The sequence below is a fragment of the Hyperolius riggenbachi genome, chromosome 4 (assembly GCF_040937935.1).
Source record: "Hyperolius riggenbachi isolate aHypRig1 chromosome 4, aHypRig1.pri, whole genome shotgun sequence".
Lineage (NCBI taxonomy): Eukaryota > Metazoa > Chordata > Amphibia > Anura > Hyperoliidae > Hyperolius > Hyperolius riggenbachi.
In genome coordinates this window covers 417,444,801-417,470,177 of record NC_090649.1, presented here as the reverse complement: position 1 = coordinate 417,470,177, position 25,377 = coordinate 417,444,801, and the positions used below count along the sequence as shown (strand labels likewise).

The 25,377-nt window shown below is 44.1% G+C and overlaps 1 protein-coding gene and 1 long non-coding RNA gene across 3 annotated transcripts in view; one reads left to right on the top strand and one right to left on the bottom strand.

Moving 5' to 3' along the window:
* Window positions 1-25,377, bottom strand: part of FANCL (FA complementation group L) — a 117,453-nt gene that overhangs the window by 20,157 nt on the left and 71,919 nt on the right. For both annotated transcript variants that reach the window (XM_068232419.1, XM_068232420.1), the window contains exons 8-11: window positions 11,867-12,017; window positions 10,307-10,390; window positions 5,091-5,136; window positions 1,226-1,307 (exon numbers count right to left, since the gene is read on the bottom strand). In XM_068232419.1, coding sequence (XP_068088520.1) covers window positions 1,226-1,307; window positions 5,091-5,136; window positions 10,307-10,390; window positions 11,867-12,017 — 363 coding nt within the window. The remainder of the gene's footprint in view (window positions 1-1,225; window positions 1,308-5,090; window positions 5,137-10,306; window positions 10,391-11,866; window positions 12,018-25,377) is intronic.
* LOC137504256 (uncharacterized) lies at window positions 2,683-13,693 on the top strand. The gene is made up of 3 exons (XR_011019458.1): window positions 2,683-2,759; window positions 5,725-5,860; window positions 13,609-13,693. It is a non-coding gene; the product is annotated as an uncharacterized lncRNA (long non-coding RNA).

Here is a 25,377-nt window from a genome sequence, read left to right as displayed (position 1 = left end):
TGCAGCTAGGCATCACATTCTAACAGCCGTGGCTGCACATAGCATTTTCTGACAGCCGCGGCTACACAGGCAGCATATTTTGACAGCCTCGGATATGCGGCAACTAAATTTGACAGGAAAGCGGCCAAGATCTACTAAACAGGGGGTCGCGATCTACCAGTAGATCACCATCGACCTATTGGGCAGCCCTGTTCTATAGGATCCAGGGCCTTCCCTCTCCATAAGTATGACCTTTTTTGTTTTTTTTGCTTCAGTTTTAGTTTAAGCCTACACAGCTACCATTTCAATGTGCTATACAATCTGGATCATTCAGCTGCTAACAAGAAATAATGAGTATTTAAACATTTTATGCCACCACCCCTTTCCCCCCACTATTCTATACATTCCAATTGGAGGGGGTGCAGGTGGTAAATGGTAGTTTGGCCATTCTCTCATCTGAAATCCTGATTGCGAGGGGTGAAAAGTTCACCATTTTGGCTATACCTTCCTCTCTTAGACGGCATAACACCTTAAACATAGCAGATCAGGAGCAAAAGCAGTACGAGTCATGTGACCATGTTACTGAACAGTAAAAATCTTGTACTTCATGATATTTTTTAAAGTAGGCCATATGTTACTAATCTACTGAAGCAGGGGAGGAGAGATTTTGGGTGGAAAGGAACTTAAAAGCAAGTCATATATTATTCATTGGAATTGTTAAATAGCAAGCAATGATCTCACTCAGAAGCCATTTTTTTTTGTCATTTCTAAAGCTGCATCTACTGTATCCAGAGCTGCCGATCAAGCATTAAAGCGTACCCGAGGCAGAGGAGGGGGGGGGGGGAGGGGGGGGGGGGGGGACTGATGGGACATGGAGGCAGGTCCCCTGCTCCATGGTATGCCTCTGTGTCTTCTCTGCTCTGTGACCACCCCTCCCCCCCCTTTGAATCTACCAACAACTATCTTGACGGTAGACTCAACGGGAAGTGGCACCCCTTGCAGGAGCGGCTCTGCTGCAACAACGCCCCCCCCCCCCCCCTGTTAGGAACGCTCCTTTGCCCAGCTCTCAATGGCTCAGCTCTGCCTCTCCTCTACCTATTCCCATGAGACTTACAGAGCCAGAGCTGCAGCGTTGTGACCCTGGAGTCGCGGCCATTTTTTTTTCTCAAGAACAAAACTTAGCGATAGTTGTTCCCATCATCATAAAATCCACTTTAAAATTGTAATAAAGGTAGGTAAGACTTACAGATTTCTCAGAATTGGACCTCGGTGGAAAGTCAATTTCTAAAACATCCTTCAGGTTTTGCAACAAACCAACATTGGGATCCCTAAAAACAAGACAAGCAATTTCAGGAATGGAAACCGCCAAAATCCCACCAATCCAGAAGGGATCCCAAATGTAATCAAAATTAGCTTGTTCATATAGATGTACTGCAGCCACTTGAACTTTAAAGAGAATCTGTATTGTTAAAATCGTACAAAAGTAAACATACCAGTGCGTTAGGGGACATCTCCTATTACCCTCTGTCACAATTTCGCCGCTCCTCGCCGCATTAAAAATGGTTAAAAACAGTTTTAAAAAGTTTGTTTATAAACAAACAAAATGGCCACCAAAACAGGAAGTAGGTTGATGTACAGTATGTCCACACATAGAAAATACATTCATACACAAGCAGGCTGTATACAGCCTTCCTTTTGAATCTCAAGAGATCATTTGTGTGTTTCTTTCCCTCTGTAGCTATCATCCACTGAAGTGTCAGGCTGTTTCTTCCTGCAGAGTGCAGACAGCTCTGCCTGTATGTAATTCCTCAGTATGTGAAAGCCCAGCCAGCTCAGAGGAGGATTTATCCAGCTTGTAAAAGATAAGAGAGAAGAGAGAAGCTGTCCTAATCTAAATAATACACAGGCAGTGTGCATAGAGGGGCCTGGAAGGGGGAGTTCATAGCAGAACCACAACACTGAAGAACTTGGCAGACTTCCAGACACAGGCTGACAAGTCTGACAAGAGAGATAAGTTGATTTATTACAGAGATGGTGATAGTAGAACGTGCTGCAGTAAGCCAGAACACATTAGAATAGCTTTTGGAACTTGTAGGATGATAAAAAACAGGATGCAATTTTTGTTACGGAGTCTCTTTAAGTAAATGAACCAGAAATTCAAACTTCATTTAAAGCAAACATAAATAAAATGATCATAAGTGAACTGCACACCACACAGAGTTCAACAATCTCCTGCAAATGTATTCAGTAAAGCAGTACAGTTACTATGCAGTGGACACAAGTTCAAAAAACTGGACAGTGGATGACTGCAGAAATTTAGCCTTGTCTAATGAATCTCAACTGGGGCTAAAGCACACAGATGGTAGAGATATCAGCACAAATCCATGTGCCCAACCCATCTTGGGTCAGTTGTCCAGTTTGCTGGTTGTTTAGGGTGTTATAGGGTTCTTAACATGATTATGCAGCTCACAAATCTGCAGATACTATCTATATAATGTAATGGACCACAATCCACATTTTTTTTCAACATCGTGGGAAATTCATACCATGCAGAATGAAGGCTGTAATGAGGAGACAAGGGAGGCCCTAATGAGTATTATTTTAAATGTTCCTAATACGGTGAGTGTATATGCAAATTCTAAAAAAACAGTTAAACTCCTACATGGCCAGTTTCTGGCTTAGTGAATAGTCTATAGGGCCATCAGGGAAAAAACACTCTTCACACAAATACTCCCGCTAGTGTGTGAGAATTAGGTATTTCGGTGATTTCATCAGCTTAGGTAAGTGTCACAACGGGACAGCTTTTCTAGAAGACAACTTCAAAGGTTTCTTTAAAGAGAACCAGAGACGAAGCACCCTCATGTATTTTACCATATATATATCAATGGGAACATGACAGTAAACACCTACTCTGCTCTTTGTTTCATTCTTCACTGGTTAGTCTGCCTATTATCAGCTCTGCTAAGAATCCCAGACTGAGCATTCAGTGTAGCTTTGCCCCGGAATGATTATAGCCGAGTCGGTCATCTGTGATGTCTTTTCAAGTCCAAGCCCGCCCCTTCCTCGTAGCAGGAAAGCAGAGCCACAAGGGGGCAGGCTTGGCTTTGAAAAGACATCACAGAAGACTGACTCAGCTAGACTGAATGCTCAGTCGGGGATTCTTATCAGAGCTGATAAGAAGACTAACCAGTGAAGAATGAAACGGAGAGCAGGGTAGGCGTTTACTGTCATGTTCCCACTGATATATATGGTAAAATACAGGAGGGTGCTTCGTCTCTGGTTCTCTTTAAAGTACACCTGAAATGTGAGGGATATGGAGGCTGCTATATTTATTTCATTATAAAATAGTTAGTTGTCTAGCATCCTGCTAATCTTTCAGTAGTTTTGAATCACACACTGGAAACAAGCACGTGGCTAATCCAGTCAGACTTGAGTCAGAAATATCTGCTCTGCATGCATGTCTGAGTCTATGGCTAAAAGTATTAGAGACAGAGGATCAGCAGGACCGCCAGGCAATTTGCATTCTTTAAAGAAAACCTGAACTGAAAATTAAAAGTCAAAATAAGCATACACAAGTCATACTTACCTTCCATGTAGTCTACTCCTCAGTGTCTTTCTCCTGTCCCGCGTCCTGTTTGTTCACTGTGATCAAGGGAATTTTCCGTCCACCATTTTGAAAATGGCCAGTACCCATAACAGCTTTCTGGTCAGCACACAGTTAAACTGTAACATCGTCCACTTGAGCCATAGGGAAACATGGACATTACCTGGTACATCAGTTTTCCTCTCAGCTATAACTGACAGCAACTGATATTTTACTGACAGAAACTGATATATTTCAGATCTGACAAAATATTGTCAGAATTGGAAGGGATTATTGTCAGAAGAAAATGGTGAGCTTCTGAGAGGAACTGATGGCAAGGTAACTATGTAATGTTCATTTGAAGTTACCTCATGTGTTTATTTAAATATTTTTACTCAGTACAGGTTCTCTTTAAAAGGAATTAAATACAGCAGCCACCATATCCCTCTCCCTTTAGGTATCTGGTAAAGAAACATTATCAGGGTAGACATGAAGAAGCCATCATAGTCAGTCTGTGGTTTTAATATACAGAGTCATTCAGCAGGATCAATGAGGAGGACAGTCAAATGCCAATTTACACAGTTCATGGTCACAAGTCATTAACTTTGTAAGCAGTGAAGCCAATGAATGGACATTTGCTATGATCAACTACATTGTACTGCCTTTTATATACAGAACGGTTTGTGATTCATTCGCTGAGAACTGAACAAAGCTCTGTGTAAATGTAGCTCTACTGTAGTGCTGTCCAACTGAGGGCCTGCAGGCAACACTTGGCTCACCAGAGCTCTTGTTGCAGCCCATTTGATACTTGCTCTGTCACTCCTCCTCTAGGTGTCCCAACTAGCTCGGATCCCCATGTTGGTTGGTCTGTTCCATGCAATAACTCTCCCCCCCCCCCCAAAAAAAAAAATCTCCCAGAATGCTCACCCCCCAATGACAGCCCCGGTGATGAAGAGTGGTGCACACTCCAACTGCATCACCCAGGACTTTATTACTGAACGGCCCATCATAGGGGTTTACAGTCGGAGCTGCTGCAGTGAAGACTGAGGGGTCATACTGAAGGATAGGAGAAGAGTCACCTGCCAGGTTATTTTTATTTTCAGATGCCACCATTGACACCAAGTCACAGAGGTGCTTGTAATCTAATCTCAGCCATTATGTCACTATCTTCAGAGGTGCTTACAATCTACTTCTTGCCATCATGTCACTAACTGTCCACAGAGGAGCTTACAATCCCTGTCATTCATTATGGGGCACACAATGGTCTTAAGTGTTCTGTATGGTGCGCAAACTCACTAGTCATATCTGTCCTTATGATCTCTACATTTTATCCCACTATTGGTACGGGAATGTGGTAGCTGGCCCTTCACCATGTAGTCTAAGAAATGTCTGGCCTTCCATGGCCAAGAAATTGGACAGCACCACCCTCTTGCATGGAGAGGTTCTGTAAGCATAAGCTCAAGGCCCTTATTTTGTCTATTGCAAAACAGACAAGTACAGAAAAATACACATTCAGAATAATGCTTACCATAGATGTATGTTAGTGTTCAGCATCTCTTTTAAAGGTTGTACCACTGCAAATAAGGTAATAAGTAATTGGAATATTGTACAATTAAAAAACAGCAAAAACAAACAAACTCTCCTTCCCCCTTTATGTAGCTTGAGAATTGAACAATCAATTCTACTTTGGCTGGATTTGATTGGTCCATTTTCAAGATACATAAATTTACATACAAAATGTGCATAATCCTGCATTAAGTCGAAACCCTTTGCTTTTCATTGACCAACCCTAGAAGTCCACCACCTGTTCTTGCTGCAATACTGAAAAAGAGATAATTGGTCCATTTGTTTTGTGTTGTCCAATGGAAGTCTTAGGCTGTACAATTCAACTAAGCATATGGTAAGAAATTCAATTTTTGATCTTACCACTGAGCATTCCTTCCTAATTTTTATTGTAATAAAATGTCTGCGATTGTGCATTTTTTTTAAATACTAGTAAAAATGTATGAAACAAAAATCACTGCCTGTAATAAATATATTTACATACACAGCAGCCTCAACTGCTATTTAACAGGCAATCACTTAGGTTGAATAGAATTATAACTGTCCTTATGCATATTTGAACATTATTTATGACTAACATGCATGCAATACTCAACTAGATGCCCTGTTTGAGATATGCAGATACAGAGATTGGTCCACTGCACACTGGTGCGCCTCCAATCAACACTAAGTTGAAGATAGTGATGTAATTTCTCCTAAAGAAGCAGACAGGATATTAGGCTTCTGATGGCACAGGTAGGCACAATGGTAGAATATGGCTGATGCTGAAGGCCCTTTCTGATTAATACAATGTCTGAACCTTACTTAATGTGATAACCATTTTAATCAGTAAAGAACACACTGCACCACTTTGTATCTTCCTCACAGATGGGTTATCTCCTACATTCAGAGATGCAACAATCTGGCAGACTAGAGAGCTCAGTGCTGTAACTCCAGGATAAACATTACATGATGCCTATTAACTAAAGAAAATCTGTAAAGAAAAACATCCCCTGGGGAGTACTCACCTCGGGTGGGGGAAGCCTCCGGATCCTATTGAGGCTTCCCCCGTCCTCCTCGGCCCCACGGCGGCTGCGAAAATCCTCCCGGAGCGGCGGCGATGTAAATGCAGGCGCAGAATCCGCTCTTCCCACGGAGATAGGCGGAAATAGCCGATCTCTATCGGGCCGCTCTACTGCGCAGGCGCAAGTCTCCTGTGCCTGCGCAGTAAAGCGGACTTGGAGATCGGCTATTTCCACCTATCTCCGTCAGAAGAGCCTCAACAGCGCCCCCGCTGAAGCCAGGGAAAGATAAATATTGCACAGACCGACAGATTGTCGCCTGTGCATTCCGTGGGCTGCAGCAAGACCACCGTGGGACACAGGAGGATGGGGGAAGCCTCAATAGGGTCCAGAGGCTTCCCCCTTCGTCAGAAGAAAAAGAAAGTGTGGCACTCCTATTTGGTTAAAGGAGGGTTAGTGGGCAGAAGAGGTATGGGCTGTGTTCTTCCCGCACATGGGTGTCCTCTTGCACATGTAACTTCTTAGCAGCTGCTGCCCCGTATGAATGAATAGGAAGGAAGAGCATCATGGAAATCTTGTCAACAAGAAGCAGCTACGGGCACCATCCATCATTCAGCTTGTTTATTGTGCGAAATAACACATGTGCAACAGTAGGACATCAAACAGACATCTCATATTCAAGATGTGGGTACCTGTGTGGTGTGGAGGTGGGTGCTCAGGGCTGCAGATTGGTCGGCCCATCTGCAGCCCTGAGCACCCACCTCCACCCCGCACAGGTACCCACATCTTGAAGATGTGATGTCTGCTTGATGTTCTACTGTTGCACATGTGTTATTCGCACAATAAACAAGCTGAACGATGGATGCTGCCCGTATCTGCTTCTTGTTGGCAAGATTTCCAGAGGCTTCCCCCTACTGAGGTGAGTACCCCCCAGGGGAACTTTTTTTTCAGTACAGGTTTTCTTTAAAGCACTTTTTAAATTTAACAAGAGTTTGTTTAAATAATTAAAATGTGCCTAATCTACTGGAGCAGAGGGGACATTTTGAATGTAGGTCTGCTGTAAGCAGAGTTGACTCACTGAATGGACACCAGCACAATTGGTCAAGAGTAGGAACAAGAGACGTTCCATCACAGGAATGCAGAACTAACTGGGCTTGCAAGAAACTTTGAGCAGGTCTTTTCTGAAGCCCAGGCCTGTACCAGCACATCTAACATGGCCACAACAGCAATCTGAACCTTCTACACCAGTCCCAGACTTTCCAGTGGAACCCACCTTGATAGCCACATTTATCTTGAAGAATCCGGAAGACATCTTGGGCATTTTGAAAATCCCAACTAAAGCCTTTGCAACCCCTTAAAGGGAAGGTCCAGGAAAAATAAAAAAACAAAATCCACTTACCTGGGGACTCCTCCAGCCCCTGGCTGCCATCCTGTGCCCTCACCGCAGCGCAAGTGGCTCCTGCGCTGCAGAAGCCGACCTCGCCAGGTCGGCTTCCTGAACGGCTTCTTGTGCTCTCCATGCGCGGGTCACGTGGTCCGGCCAATGTCATCCGGTCTGTACTGCGCAGGCGCAGTAGTTCTGCACCTGTGCAGTACAGATCTGATGACGTCAGCCGGACCACGTGACCCGCGCTGTGGAGCGCACAAGAAGCCGACCTGGAAACCTACGTGGCGAGGTCGGCTTCTGCAGTGCAGGACACCGGGAGCCACATGAGCTGCGGCAAGGGCACAGGATGGCAGCCAGGAGCTGGAGAAAGGCCCCAGGTAAGTGGATTTTGTTTTTTTATCTTGCTTGGATGTTTCCTTTAAAGAGACACTGAAGCGAAAAAAAATATATGATATAATGAATTGGTTGTGTACGATGAATAATTACTAGAAGATTAGCAGCAAAGAAAATATTCTCATATTTTTATTTTCAGGTATATAGTGCTTTTTCTAACATTGCATTATTCTATAATATGTGCAGATTACACAACACTCAGCATTCAAAATGATTCTTTCAGAGCAGTCTGTGAAGTAATGAACTCTCCTCTAGCAGAGGAAAAGTAAACAGTTCAATTACAGTTGAGATAATAAAAGTCAGATAACAGCCCTCTCCATGACTGAAGCAGGCCATACACTGGCCCGATTTGCGCCCGTTTCGACAGCAGATTCGATCACTGGGATCGAATCTGCTGCCAATCGTTCACGCTACACGCCAAATTTCGATCCATTTCGTCCGATCCCGTCGATCGTGCCGTGCGGAAAATAACCGTCGATCGCCCGCGGGTAAAGAGCGCATCGCTAGCGGCGTTCGAGTGCCCGACGACCGACGCAATAGAGCTGCATACATTACCTGCTCCGCCGGCGCTACTGCAGTCTCCTGGTCACCGCTGCTCTGTCTGCGCTCTGGTCTCCAGGTCCGGCATGCCTCACTTCTTCTAGCCCGGCAGGAAGTTTAAACAGTAGAGCGCCCTCTACTGTTTAAACTTCCTGCCGGGCTAGAAGAAGTGAGGCATGCCGGACCTGAAGACCAGAGCGCAGACAGAGCAGCGGTGACCGGGAGAGTGCAGTCGCGCCGGCGGAGCAGGTAATGTATGCGGGCGGGCGGGGGCAGCAGCAGCAGTACCACCACAACAGATTGTGAACGGTTTCAGGCTGAAATCGGTTCACAATCTGTTTGCTGTAAAGGTAGCCATACGATCCCTCTCTGATCAGATTCGATCAGAGAGGGATCTATCTGTTGGTCTCATCTGATGGCAAATCGACCAGTGTATGGCCACCTTAAGTTAGTCGGAGAGCTTAATAGCTTTTTTGCATAGAGATAACAACTGGAGTTTCTCAACTCTTCCTGTACTGGAAACGATTAGACTGATGTATCTGATCTTAATGTTTTTTTTCTTAGCTGTACTACACATACAAATCATAATATCATTTTTTTTAGCTTCAGTGTCTCTTTAAGCAATTGGAGGATTTCTGAATACAAAATTAACCAGTTGCCCTGCTGCAGGACGAGTATCTATGTCCCTGAAAACTTTACTCCTCGGGGCATAGATTCTCGTCTCTGCTTTTTATAGCAACGGTGCGCGCACCTAAACCCTGCATCCCCAACATCAAGCGGCAGTGCATAGATTAGATTGGCTTTGGGAAGACATGTTCCCATTAACCAATCAAAGTGTCTGATGAATTAATGATCATTGCTGAAACCAGTAAAAGTGATTATTCATTGTAAACGAAACAAACTATCACTTCCTGCTTATTCAGAATGCTGTGATTCAGCATTCTAGCTAGATAGGAGACTGTGTGGGGACTTCTAGTGAACTAAAAATATTGCATCATAAATATATACTCCTATAGCTATGATATGCTCATTAGAATATAAATAAGGTTTATTTCACCAAGTACAATGGGGGTTGTACCTGTAATTGATTTTGGCACTACAGGGTCGGTGATGGTACAACATACAGTGGTACAGTAAACACATTGTGGTGCATTATGCATTTAACAGATGCAGTAGATTATACAAGGTTAGACATAGATAAAGACATGAAATAATGGACAAGGGGGGTAATATGCTGCTGTCTATAGCACTCAAAACCCTTCTACCCCTTCCCCCAAACAACACACAATGTATGCCATGAGGGTGTATTACTGTTATTCTACCCCATAATCATGTTTGTAATATAGAATGTAATGGTTATTGTTGTGGATGCTTTAACCTCTTCACCACTAAGGTGTTTTCTTCCTTTAAATACCAGAGCAATTTTCAAATTTCAGCGCTGCTTCCCTTTCACTAGGCAATAACGTTATCACTACTTATCACACCTAAATGATCTATTCATTGTTTGTTTTTGCCAAAAAATTAGGCTTTTAAATGGGTGGTACTTTTTGCTAAGAATTATTTTATTTTGTATGCATTCTAAAGGGAATAAGAAAAAAAATGAAAAATGCATTATTTCTCAGGTTTCAGCCATTATAGGTTTAAAATAAAATGTGCTACTGTAGATAAAACCCGCTCATTTTATTTGCCCTTTTGTCCAGGTTATTATAACATTTAAATTGTGTCACTAGTACAATGTATGGTGACAATATTTTATTTGGAAAAAAAGGTGCACTTTTTTGTTTTTTGCTTTCTCATTGTACTCCAATAATTACAAGCCCTTATTTGCAAAAAAAATGCTATAAACAACAGTAAACACACCATGGTCCGCTCCCAGGAAATAGCACTCTGGAAGCATGGTAGTATGTCTTGGATCCACATCAATTGTGATGGACACGTTGTTACCTGAAAACATATAAATAGAGTAAGAGAAATTGTTTCTTACTACATAAATATTTTACACAATGGATGCATGAAACTACTACTTTTATCATGCAGTTTTTATTGGTGCTGATAATGCAGTGGAACAGCTCTCCCCTCACTTCCTGTTGTAGTGTCCCTGAGAACAGGATGTAAAGAAAGATAACTACACTGGGGAAAAATGTCCCCCTTCATCGAAGACATGGTATAACCAAAGGAAGACAGAGTGGCTCCCACTGGACTTTTCCCACTTTATTGTTGCCTAGAAGATGTCGTGTCATTAATCTAAGTGTGTACGTCACTAAAGTGAGTCAAGAAAAATCTAGGCTAAAAAAAAAAAAAGAAAGCCAAAAATTAATTATTTGTTCTCTAGATATTACACTTGGCACATCCTTGAGAGTTTTACTGATTGGCATTGGGGAAAAGTATCCTTACTTGCTGATCCAGTAACAGAAAACAAGAAAAGAGACAATCTCCCCAAAGCAGATACAGTTAAAAATAGGTCTTAACCCTTCTTGCAGTATCCACAGCTAAGATGAAACATTTTGGATGGTGTTTAACTTACATAGATGCATTTGTAATAAGCCACCTATGTCTATGCAGTATGAAAGGTTTCTAAAGCTGTAACAGCTACAGTATGAGGGTAACATCATCTAAACAGTATGTTTCTTATGCAAAATTTTCTCAAATGAATACAGAAGTATTTCTTCTTTACATAAGATGCTTCCCACTACCATGTCTATACATACTGTATATGAAAGGAACAGTCCTTTTAGGGTGGATTTTTCCAGTCTAATGACTTAAAAAGTAAACCTGAAGTATAATTTAATATCTTTGATTAAATATGATCGATAGAGCTTATAAAAAAGGTCTCCGAAACCGTTATGCTTTCACTGCCAAAACTATTACTAATTTGCTGGCAGCCCACCATAAAAAAATCTAGTTTCATCCAACCGATAGGCTGGAGATTCAGTTATTCCCCATAACCCAACCTCTCCTAAAAAAAGCCATGTAGTGATATGACTCCATTGTCTACCTTTCTTGACTGTAAATAGCAAGACAGGGAGCATGGCAGTGGGTGAGAGTGGATAAGTAGAGTAGGATTTGGCTTTTTGGGAAAGCTGAACTTCCTGACTTGCAGCAAGGTCAGGTGGGGATCTTTAAAGTGGGCATCTGGCAAAACGGTAATGTTTATTAGCAATGAAAATAAAGTTGTTTAGGGGCTTTTTTTTCAATAAGCTCTGCATTGCAAGACAGGTGGGGGTGGCCCCAGACTTCTTTGGAGAGGATTTGGGCAAAAAAGAATATTGGGGGTTAACAGGTGAGCATTAAGTGCGCAGTAAATGGGTTATCAAGCATCGTTTTAAGAATGTTGACAATATGACACGTATGATTTACAGGTTCAGGGTATAACAACAGTACATATTTTGCAGTAGTAGCAATGAAGACGTAGTGCCTTACCTATGGCTATCCTTCTCATTGTGGCACTTCTTGTGGGCTTTTCTGGTTCCAACACCCACGTGTTTTTGTCAATTTCATCTAATGCATCCCAGAAATCTTTTAACGACTCCAAAGTTGACAAAACTTGTTTATAGAGGTCCTGCAAGTTACTCTAACAAATGAAAGCACACATTTAAATTAAAATGTATAGTACTCAAAAACAATATCTCAAAACTAAAGGACACTATACATTATAAGATGTATGGTCCATCTTGCACACGACCAACAGTCTACCTGAAATTATTTTATTGCTGCATACTATCAGATTCTAGCAAAAAAATGTACAAACGCTGATTAAAATTCTGCCACTGCTAGGTTTTTATTGTTCTATAGGTAAAATAATGGCCTTATCCTTGTAAAAATGTAGGTAGACAAGGTGCCAACAGAATAAAAAAAACAACACTAAAATCAAGGAAAAATGGAGGTAGTGGTGGACTTATTTCCAGGTAAATTACACAGATAGTCAATGTTCTAAAACAGCTTTTATTTAGACGTAAAACACTCCAAATTGCAACACATTTCACAGGAATCTCCTGCTTCCTCAGGAAAAAAATGTGGTCGTATCTGACACAATGAAACAAGGCTTGGGGCCTCTGTCAATCCTGTATCCCCCTAGGATTGATAATTAAAAGGATGCCCTCCTGCTTGAGTCCCCCTATGCTTGATAAGTAAAAGGATTTGCTTTCCAGATCTGTATACATAATTTGATAATATATTTATCAAAATTGAATTTTATGTCTTATGTCTAATATATGAAAAACACCTAAGTGTTTAGAATCCCTAAAACTACAGTACATACATTATAAAAGTGGACCTGAACTTTTGCACAGGGCAGAAGGAAAACAGGGAAATGTGCCCTGTATGTAAATAAACCAAACACACAAATGGAGAAACTCACTCCCAAACAGTTCTCTGCTGCTTTATAAAGCCTGCAGGCTGCTTATAAGCCAATGAGAAGTGCACACATAATACACCTTGCTTGCAGTGGTTAATCAAGCAGAAGCTGAGCAAGTCAGCCAGTAGGTTGGAGAGGGCTTCAGTTGCATATAGACAATGGCTAAGTTTTAGAGCAGTAGGAGACAGGCCTTGGGGGTGGCAGCTCCAAGTGTTTGGCTGCACTCACATATGGTGTTAGATGCTGGTTCTGGGGCCCCGGGCAGTGAGAGTTCCCGGGGCCCCAGGCTGGCTCATGCACCATTGTTTTTAATTTTATTGTAGTATCCCATGCAGTTTAGTTAGGCGGGGGGCAGATGAGAGGGAATATCCTGCACGCTGGTGCCCCCTGCTGGTCATATAGCCATTGTCTATATGCAACTGAAGCCCTCTCCAACCTACTGGCTGACTTGTTCAGCTTCTGCTTGAATAACCACTGCAAGCTAGGTGTATTATGTGTGCACTTCTAATTGGCTTATAAGCAGCCTGCAGGCTTTATAAAGCAGCAGAGAACTGTTTAGGAGTGAGTTTCTCCATTTGTGTGTTTGGTAAGTTTTAGAGCAGTAGGAGACAGGCCTTGGGGGTGGCAGCTCCAAGTGTTTGGCTGCACTCATATATGGTGTTAGATGCTAGTTCTGGGGCCCCGGGCAGTGAGAGTTCCCGGGGCCCCAGGCTGGCTCATGCACCTTTGTTTTTAATTTTACTGTATGTAAATAAAGAGTTTAGCCTGTCTGATTCCCCCCATCTGGACCCCAATCTGCACAGAACAGAAGGAAACAGAGAAATGCGCCCAGCGTGTGTATGGTGAGTTTAGCCTGTCAGATCCCCCAACTGGACCCCGATCTGCTACACAGGACAAAAGGTAAACAGAGAGAAATGCTGCCTGCATGTATATAGAGGTATTAACCGGTCTAATTCCTCTTCATTTGTCTCTAATCACCAGTTGTAATTTGATCTCTTCCCTGTGTCACCTGACTGCCATGGCAAAGCTGGCAGATAAGCTTATTTGAATGCACAGGATGTTAACAATATAGCCATTTGGTTCCCAACTGCTTCTGAGCTAAGTTCTTATGCCTTACTGTTACCGATTCTTGCCAGGATTTTGACTACTCTCTGCCTGCAGCCTGCACCAACCTCTGCCTGGATTTTGACTACTCTCTGCCTCCCGCCTGTACTGACCTCTGCCTGGATATTGACTACTCTCTGCCTGCCCCCTGCACCGACCTCTGCCTGGATTTTGACTACTCTCTGCATGCCGCCTGCACCAACTTCTGTCTGGATATTGACTACTCTCTGCCTGCCCGCCTGCACCAACCGCTGCCTGCCGCCTGTATTGACCTCGGCCTGGATTTTGACTACTCTCTGCCGGCCGCCTACACCGACCTATGCCTGGGTTTTGACTACTCTCTGCATGCCGCCTGCACCAACCTCTGCCTGGATTTTGACTACTCTCTGCCGGCCACCTAAGACAGATAGCAAAGGGAATAAAGTCAGGAATCACGCTCCTACTGCACCGATTGTGATGTCGCCCTTTGTGCCAATCCCAGTTTCAAAATCTACCATGCGCGGGAGCGCTTCCTATCTCCCTCATATACTTCTCCCCTTCCCCCCCCCCCCAAAAAAAAAAATCGCAAATACTATCACCAGTGAAAAAAAAAAGTAAATCGGTAAACAAATGAGATTCTGCTTTTAATTCTGAATGTGAACCTAGCCTCAGGCAGGTGTGCAGCTTTGCATTATTTTTTCTATCTAATGGAGGCACCACACTGGGGTCAGCCCCCTCCGACACACACACAAGCCAATAGCCAAGCACCCCTCTTTACCAAGCCCCGCCCTCCATCTGCAGTCTTATGTCCGGGATGAACAACCAGCCAGGACATAGTGAGTAGTTGCAAATGGAGAGACACAGGTGGCAGCAGATGGAATGGCACAGAGGTGTCTGATACATGAAGTCTAAGAAAGTGCAGACAGCACCGAGTTGCAGTGTCCACGGTCCATTCCTTCAGGAGGAAATCTATTGCAAAAGCCGATCGAAGCACAGAGTCACACTATCCAATATAGTGCAACACTATGGCTCTTCGATCGATCATCACTTCTGCCTCACTCCCGATTGATGCAAATCCTCCATCCTGTCCAAGCAATAGAGTTGCTTGATTTTAGGTAAAAAATGTATTAAAATTTGACATGCTGGGGCAATAGAATCAAATGGGATCTATATCTAAATCTATAATTGTATGGTCGTTTTAAGTGCAATGTAGCAGAATTATGTGAGTCTCAAAGGAAGATGGAATCTTATCAAGTGACCTCTGCCTTCTTTCCTCAATATAGGGCTACCCAAAAATTTTGAAGCAGAGATTTTTGGCGCTAGCTACGAGGCCGCAATTTGGGGACCCGGGAATTACTGAACGCCAAATTACTTCATCCGCAAATCATCGACGCAACTCGGAGGGGGAATAGAATTTAACAGCCCCCGCCCCCTTGTGGGCGGCAGCAGGGCGAGCCAAATTCGGCTCACCATGCCCAAAAAGCTCTGTGCGCCAGAACGCCATGTATGCCAAAAATATCCAATATCTTCAGGGACTGCAAAACCATAACAATCCTTTGCATTGAAAACAGATAGCAGTAATAGTTGGGTCAATTAACCACCAAGGCATTTTTGCACCCATAACTTTTGGTGGCACATTCCTTGAGGCACTAGTAAACAATACACAGGGTGGGTATTATTAATCTCATCTTACAACCTGCTCTGTTGGTATGATGTTATTGAATAAAAATGGTAAAATAAACGTACAAGGAAACACTTCTTCCACTGCATCCGAAGCACATTAATAGCAGAGGCACTTGAGAGAAAATATGAGGCAATGCCTATGTAAAACATGCAACAGTTATTACTTTGAAGTGGGCTGCTGCTTTTTTTCTTTAAACTTAATACCTGAAAGGATACGATAATGTCAGTCACTTAACCATCATAAAAGCCCTCATCCTAAGTACTAGTATTTCCATTTTTTAATAATTTTCACACATTCCCGGAATGTGATCGCATGTGCTTGAGGACACTTAAAATTAATAGTGTAATTTTCATATGTCTGCAAAGTTGCTTTCCTTTCTTTACCTTTTCTTTACTACAGGCATAAATTTGCTTATAATCACTTTTATTCAGCTCATTTGAATACATTACCAGTACACAGGGAGAATCCATTTGCAATTGGCGGAGTGTAAAATAGCAGAAAAACTGAAACATTTTAGTGGCGTGATCTACATATACATAAGCACATGTAAGAGGAAATATATATTAAAGAAAACCCAAAGTGAAGATAAACTACAGGCATGAAAAATTGTACCCATAGTCCTAATCCTTAAAGTGAACCAGAGGTGAGAGAGTTATGGAAGCTGCCAAAATTATTTCCTTTTACCCTCCCTAGCGGTAAGGACCAGCCTGACTCGTCCTGATAAAAGTTGATGTTATTGGTATTGACGAGTCAGGCTCGTTCATGCTGCCAGGGAGATTTCGAGCTGCTCTGCGCCCCCCGCCTCCGCTTTTGTTTCTGTGGGCTTCCCTAGGACTGATGGATGGCTGTCAGCACACTGTGGGTAGCAATCTGAGCTACCCACAGTGTGCCAACCTGATCCATCAGTCCTAGGGAAGCCCATATGGAGCCAGCAGGGCAGAGCGGTGCGGCAACACGTCCCACTCCCTTCCTTCCTCCTTGCTTATCCTCCCCCCTCCGATTCCACCTCACTCCTGATCCTATAGCTGCACAGTGAGTAGAGAACGGGGAGTTTTACTCACAAAGGCTCTCTCCAGCCATGATCACAGATTCTCCTCCGCATCCAGCCCCGGACTGCTGTTTACAGTATTGGGGACGTGGCTGATGACATCATCAAGCCATGTCCCAGGTACTGTAAACAGTATCCCGGAGCTGCACGCGGAGGAGAATCTGCGATCATCGCTGGAGAGAGCCCCGGTGAGTAAGACTCCCCATGCTATATTCACAGCACCAGGTTAGGAGGGATGATCGGTGGAGGGGGGGGGGGGGGTCGGGATAGCTGCCTGGGTACACTGATTCCTGGATAGTTTATACTGCAGCACCTATAGCTGCTAACTATACTGGGTACACTGATTTCTCGGATCAGTTCATTTCGGCGCGTGGCTCCGAGAGCCGGACGCCGAAACTGGGCGCCGTCATAGCAGCAATGCTTTGATGCACGCCCCACGTAGCAGTAATTTGGGGCTTTTGCGGCTGCCAGACCCTGAATTACATCTCCCTCCGAGTTCGGACAACTCAGAGGGGGAATAGTATTTAACGTCGCCCCTGAGTTTAGCGGCAGCGCCGAACTGAGCGGCGCCGAGATAATATGTAATAGACAAACACTTTAGGAGGTACTAAAGCGGGGCATATGCTCCAAACAACAAAGACACCTGTTTTAGAAAAATATCAAAAACTTTATTAATTATCAGAATAGAGTACACAGTAAAAAAATTCACACATTAAAACAGAAAAGCAGCCCACTGGCTGTCAACACACCGCCCATTCATACCACAATTGCACACAAGCATTCAATCCTGACCCCCTAGTGGTATTGGTAGTAATGATTCCCATATAGAGACTCATGCATGAGCTAGTTCAAAATGAGCAACTCCAACAAAAATTCCTTGAGTGGAAAGTCTGCTCAATATCAGTAATCAATAGGTATCAGGAAGAATCCAGCAAAGCCCAGCAAAGCGTGACAAACATATGTGTGGATGGGAGAGTAAACAGAGCAAACAGTTCTCTTCCAGTACTTGTATTTAAGCAAGCAATTCAAGGAGCACAAGCAGAGGACAACGGTGAGCTGCAGGATTGGAAAAAGGCACAGCACAGTCCATCAGAGCGTGAGCAGGAGTAACAAACACTGCAAGCTGCCAGTATGAGGCGTTAAGCATGGACATAACATGTACTCCCAAATAAGTCAATGCATACAATACCCAGCGCGTGGTATCACATCAGCTCCAGTCCATGCGTGCAGTGAAGGATACACTGGGTGGAAGCAGCTCCATCCTGTGACAAGCAACAGGTTTGTACCGTTGTTTTCCAAATTGCTTACATGCACTGTGTCTCCGATCCCATTCCACGGTTGAAAAACGTGCTGGGGAAAGCAGGGTCCAGCCTGAAGGTAGGGTGGTCAGGTGGCGCAAGGTGGCACAAGCTGGCAGGTGCGGACAGCCTCAGGACGCTAAGCCACGCTGTCCTGACAGGTTTCACTGGACTTCTGGCTTTCTCAAAGGGGGGCGTGGCACAGATATGTCACACATCCACACATCCATCTGAAATACTCCAGCCCACCAATCGGCGCCCGCCCCACACAGCCCAATCCCCAAAGGGGGAGGGAGAGAGGCGGACCCCTTCATCCAATTGTGAGCCGGGGGGGGGCGGGCACAGCAGCCGCCTACAGGCGCGGCCACACAAACAGCATTACTGGGTAGCGGACGCACACACACTCCCACAGCCACACCTCCACAAAGGAGGGGGCGAGATGTCAGACGGAGGATGTGGGACTAAGAAGCCCAGCCAGCCTCACCTAAGGAGCGGTAAGAGCGTCCAAACGCCCAGAGCCGCGCATACTATACTAAATGCATGAACTATGATCATAAATCAGATACGGCAAATACATACAATATATTTCAAGAGCAAATGATGAAGAATAAAATAACAGTCAGTGCGTGTTGGAGAACTGATTCATAAAGAGCAGTCTCCATCAACACTAAAAGTAAGGAATCACTATTCCTTTAGTTCATCTAAAAAGCTCCACATAACTGAATGTGGAGTACTGAGGAACTTGCGTGGGGGGGGTCGCTGCCCCAACATGCAACGGCATACTGAAGGTAGGAGAGGGAAAGCATACACAAGCCTACACAAACCTAACAGGATCCAACCTATATCGGCAAAAAAGAGGAATAACTATTGTTTTCATTGAGTCCAGGTAGATCCGTGGCCCGAAGGTCAAAGATCCACCTGGACTCCCTTTGGAGCAGCAGACGATCACTATTTCCACCACGGATCGTGCGATGGATGCGATCTAATCCAATAAACCGAATTCCTGACGGGTTGCCGCCATGCATAGATTTAAAATGCCGGGCCTCAAGATAATATGTACCCCTGATTCCTGGTTAACCTATGCTGTTGCACCTTTAGCTGGCTAACTATACTGCGCCACCTATACCTTCACTGCGGCATCTATACCTGAGTAACCTATACTGCGGCAACTATCCCTGGGTAACCTATACCTGACTAACCTATACTGCGGCACCTATACTTGGCTAACTATACTGGGGTAACTATGCCTGGCTAACCTATGCTCACCATTGGCATGCTGATCCCTTGCAGTGTACCTCCGATAGCTTCCCCGTTGTCCTCTTTCATGTCCCTCGGCGATTACATGTCCCCCGGTGATTGGTAATGATGATGCCAAGGCCATGCAGTGTCATCAACATCTGGTGGCAAAATATACACTTTTTTTATTGAATTCAATACAATTACCTGTATTGAATTCAATAGTTTAACCACTTTACCCCCGTACGTACGTATTTCTCCGCCCCTTTTTCCATCCTTTAAAAACCAGGGACGGAGAAACACGTACTTTCCGCGTTCCCGACGCTGCCCGCGCTCCCGCTCGTAAACAAGCCGCCCGCCGCTAGTAAAACCGCCGCCGCCCGCTCGCCCAGAGATCAATGAACGGGAAAATCCATTCCCGTTCGTTGATCTAAGCCCCGCAATGATCAGCTGCTCTCCTATGGGCAGCGCGATCATTGTGAGAAAAAACTCACGTGTCCATGCTCATTATACTTCCTCCAAGCTTCCGGAAGGAAGCTTGGAGGTCGCATTAAAACAAAAAGTTACTGTGGCCATCTTGTGGCCAAATAGTAAACTACACCCTACACATTTTTCACATACAAATAAATGACTTTTACACATAAAATTAACTCATTACCTCCCACACTCCCCATTTTTTTTTTTTTGTAATTAAAAAAAAAATAAAAAATTTACAATTAAAAAAAATACATAAATAGTTACCTTAGGGACTGAACTTTTTAAATATTTATGTCAAGAGGGTATAACACTGTTACTTTATAAACTATGGGCTTGTAATTAGGGATGGACGCAAAACTGAAAAAAATGCACCTTTATTTCCAAATAAAATATTGGCGCCAAACATTGTGATAGGGACATAATTTAAATGGTTTTATAACCGGGACAAAAGGGCAAATACGTTTCATGGGTTTTAATTACAGTAGCATGCATTATTTAAAAACTATAATGGCCGAAAACTGAAAAATAATTATTTTTTTCCCCACATTTTTCCTATTTTCCCATTAAAACACATTTAGAAAAAAATAATTCTTGGCATAATGTCCCACCTAAAGAAAGCCTAATTGGTGGCGAAAAAAACAAGATATAGTTCATTTCATTGCGATAAGTAATAATAAAGTTATAGACGAATGAATGGAAGGAGCGCTGAAAGGTGAAAATTGCTCTGGTGCTCAGGGGGTAAAACCCCTCAGTGGTGAAGTGGTTAAAAAATTGATTAAATAAAAAAAAAAATGCTTGAAATTATTTAAAATTATTTTTTGAGGTTAACCAATACCAGTTGCCTTTAATACTCTCAGCCATAGACCCGGAACTGATCCTCTGGTCCCCCGCCGCGGTTCAGTTTTGTCGGCAGGACACTTGTGCCTGCGCGGCCCTGGCCGCGTGTCCTTGTTCATACTCCTGCCGGCGAGAGCATCTGGCGCAAGAAGAGAAAACCTTGTACCGCACACCCATTCTGTTAGCTGGCAGCTAACCAATGCATTAGTCCAGGTGTTGAGAAGGTGTTCTAATGATTTTCTCAGCAGCACAGGAGAAGGTGAGCAGGGTCAGCTTTATTTTCCCAGTTAAATAATGGCTGCTGCCCCTCTCAACTCTGTGATGTGTGTAAACACGATATGAGGGGGGGGGGGGGGGGGCTCAGACAACAGTCTGTTCCATAAAAGTGCATCCTCTACAGGAAATGGAACCTGCCAGCCTGGTACTTCCAATATTTCCAACAAAAAGTATGTATATGGAATGCACATGAAAGGTTTGTGCATTGCTAATTAGTTCAAATTTCCTATTATAGGCAGTTAAAAAAAATGGGAAGCTGAACTAAGTGAAATACTGTGCTAAGCCTTTTTATCTGGAGGCCACTCTCACCATCTCCAGCACCTCCTTTGCCTGACTGGTTTGTACTGCAGGGAGATGCAAAACAAGATTGTGGGATCCTACTCTGAAGTTTCCAGTGGAACAAAAGAAGACTGGGCATGTTGCTACAACAGCAGCCTAGAATAATGGGGGAATGATGTACAAACATTAGATTTCCATCTGAAATGATCAGGAACAATAAAAGTGTGTATGTGGCCTTAGATCCCTGTGGAAACAGTAATGACTAGGAATAGTCAATGGGATGCAAATAGTTCCATGTTGATGCAGGAGTATGCAAATTGTGTATGTGTTATGGCCAGATTCTGAATTTGGCCACTTCGTGATCTGGCAGGCCAATGCTTGAAGTGGACGGTCTACGGCGGCTAACGCGATAAGTGACATCCTGTGTCCTTCTTTCGTCCTTATTTAGAGGGCAGCCTGCACTCACTCTCTCTCCCTGCTGCATGTGTTATGGTGTCTCCGGCTTTCATTGCAGCCTGTGTTATGGCAGCAAATACCGGTGACACAGGCTGTAAGTAACGCTCAAGGAGATACCACACGCGTGCACACTAAGACAGACACACACACACACACACCAGGGAGGGAGAGTACAGGTGCACTGGGTAGGCTGCCCTGTATATTTCCTCCATGTAAAAAAAGGTAAGAGGATGACACAATGGGGCAAGCGGCAGGGGGAGGACTCGGGTGATGCAGACACCGCAACCCCGCTGAAACGAGTGCTTTTTTTGCCTCTCTTTGGGATTTGGCTGGCCAGCTCTTGTCATTACCAGGGATGCTCTCAAATTCGAATGAAATTCGAATAGGGTTATTCGGATTTCATCCTGCTAATTACAGCAGCTGTGCGGGGGCCGAGGGGGGGGGGTTAATCTTACCCATCAGCCGACTTCTTGCTCCGTCCCTCGGCGCCTCCCACGCTGCGTTCCAATCCGGCGTCATGTGGTTACAAACACTTCCTCCTTCCGGGTTGAAGGAGGAAGTGTATAGTCACGTGACGCCAGATTGGAACGCAGCGAGGGAAGCACCGAGGGACGGAGCAAGAAGACGCCTGATGGGTAAGATTAACCCCCCCTCGGCCACCCGCACAGCTGCTGTAATTAGCAGGATGAAATCCGAATAACCCTATTCGAATTTCATCCGAATTCGAAAGCATCCCTGGTCATTACCCATTCTGGCCGGCCAATGTCAAAACGTCAGCCGAATGTAATTTGTTTCACACATTAGCCCGGCCACTTCGTATATTGGCTTGCCAGAACCCAAAGTGGCCAGACTTGGGGGCGGGGGGGGGGGGCAAACGTTATGTGCCACAATCACGGTCTGTTACCTGCCCAGGTGAGGCGGCTGGTACATACGGTTGGCAGCAGATGTCCTGGTGGGGCTCGCTGGGGTCTCAGGCATGGGGGTCTGGCGCTCTCTGCATACACGCATTGCGGCGTAAATCATTGCCGTAGTGATGTGCACGCGAGTATGAAGTCTGTTATGTGCATTTATTATGCGGCGATTGTGTATGTTTGCGTAGCGCGTTACGCTGTTTGTGCCAAGAGGCCTATTTCAGTCTGGAGAGTCCCTCACTCTTGTGCTGTAGTATTGCAGCTTGTTGTGAGTGTGCGTTTCCATGCTTGACTAGCTCTGCCCATTGGATATTCTGATGTTGACCCTAGCCTTCCCGACTACCCGATCTGTTGCCGTTTTCTGCATTGTACGACTACCTGATGTGTTGCTGACCTTTGCCTGTCCGAGAGCCTGTCCTGTTGCCGAACTTGCTTGTCTGAGAATCCGATCTGTTGCTGTCCTCTGCTTACTTGCCTAACCTCTCTAAGGGCTTGATTCACAAAAGGGTGCTAACTTAGTTAGCACGCCTAAAAGCCCCTTAGCACGCCTAAAGCCGTGCAAAGTTTTGTGCACTAAGTTAGCACGTGCAAAGTTTAGCGCTGCCGTCGCACTGGGTGTCCCTAAAACGGCGCATCGGGTGCGCCCGAACCATTTTGGGCGCACCCGGTGCGACATTTTAGTTTCGCACGCACCGACCAGCACTAAACTTCGCGCGTGATCAATAAAACCTTTGGGCGTGCTAGCTGCTTAGCACCCTAGTTAGCACGCCCAAAGCTTTTAGGCGTGCTAACTAAGTTAGCACCCTTTTTGTGAATCGTGTGTTGCCTGCAGGTTCATCAGTTTCAAGTCATTGCCGTATCAAACTTGTCCCGTGGGAGTGCTGCATCTCTAATTTGGTCACACGTCTGGTCGTCACGCCATCATTATTTAGAGCGCTCCTGCCCCTTATTCACTTGAAATTCCTGTTCCAACTCCAGGGTGTACAGTTGACAAGCCGCAAGGGTTGCTGTCCTCAGCTCATCGGTCTACAGAAACCAAGGTACACGATAGCTGCTTGGGGCCATGAAAACCTTAGCAGCAGCCCTCCGACCATGTAAATGGTCGATATTGCCCTGCCTGAAAATTAATCCAGTAAAAATGATCGTTTTAGCCCTTTCAGCACTCCGTATTGATCAGGCATCAGCAAAAATCTATGAAAAAGAAAATTGACAGGAACGCCATACAAAGAAATTGTAAAAAAAACACATCAGCTGTCGCTTACCCCCCGTGCTGGATTGTTAAATGATTATGCCTTAGTTTGTAAGTCTTTATTATTTTTTTTTCAACTGAATTGAACATCTTAATGGTTAAAAACATTGCACAGTGTATGACTACCTGTATTAGGGTTACTAGTACGGGGCCTGGGAGTCGCCAATTAGCATTTTACAGTTTGCTTTGAATTACGCTTTCAAGTGCAGCTTTATCTTCTAAGCCAAATACATGAAGTCCTCTAAAGTCTTTCTCATTCAACTATTTCTAAAAAGGTATTGACAGCATTTACCTATATGTCATTTTAGTCTCCATCGGTCCTTTAACATGCATATCCCTTGCTCTCTTTAAAGTGCGGGATGAAAAATTAATCCAATTATCTATACACGTCGCTATGGATGCGCATTTATACATTCAGGCACCGGCGCACAAAAGGGGATACTTTCTTTTCTCCTTTCCTACGGCAAAATTATAAAAGCCAAAGTGACACTCCTTTAAGCAAAGCCATCTTTTGACACATTCATTTCAATGAATAATCATAGCCGGTACAGTGTGGCGTTAATGATGGCAAAAGGATAGTGTCATTTACAACAATCCTCTTTTCAGGCCTTCATACTTTAGGGCATCTCAGGTTGCGCGGGCCCATTAGTCATTTTCAGTCCACATATGCATCACGGTGATGTACGGTCACAACGCGTGGGCAATTATTCTTGAGGGGGGCCCACTAATACTCCTGCAGTGACAAAGCTGCTAAACATTTAATGAATAACAAATTATCCCGTTAATTAAAACGAAATCTACAACTCAAATAAATGAACGCTTTAAAACTTGTCATTGAGAAGCACTTTGCATTTATTTGACTAGCACGGGAACAGAAGCAGCGGTGGAAAGCGTCGCCCTTGGTGCCGATTTCTTACCACTCTAAATGTCTCCTCTGAGCCAGAGTACACTAGCTGCTTCTGATCATGCTGTGAGACACCTGCACTGGCTAGTAGACTTGTCATGACGCACAAAACCCTACCATCTTCAGCTTGACATTGTGCAAGTTATAATTATTCATCCAAATGAAAATGTCACTGCACCAGCGGCAGACCTCTCATCAGAGCAAAAGAAAAATACATCAAAACATTATCAACCCAGCAGGAAGACAGGGGCCATAAGGAAAATTACCCATTTTTAATATGGATGCCAGAAGCTGCATCTATTATTTTTTTTTTCTCTACTACAGAGGGAGGGAAAAAAAATCCTCTAAGGTTTGAAGTCCGGCAGCATTAACAAAACCGAGATATAAACAAAAGAGTGGACATAAATAGAAAAGGGGAAAAATAAAAATCAATCACACAGCGTCTTTTTTTTTTTCTAGAACGTACTGAGATATATATTTTTCTGTAATAATCTGAAATACGGATGACTAATGAAGGCTCTGTAGAGTCTGGTTTAGCAAATAAATGTTAAGGAGGATTTGCGAGCATTTGTATCTTCAGCACCGTGTAGCGTGAAAGAAAATGAGCAGCTGTGTAACCAAGAAAAGGCTCACATCAAAGCTAGGTTTCTTATTTTAAAGAGCACCTGTAAAGGAAAGTATAGAGGCCGTCACCTTGACCTCCTAAAAAAAAAATAAAAAAAAAATTATATATACCGTATATACTCGCATACAAGCCGAATTTTTGACCCCCAAAAAGGGGGTCAAAAGTTGGGGGGTCGGCTTGTATGCGAGTCTTCCCTGGTGGTCCCTCGCTACCC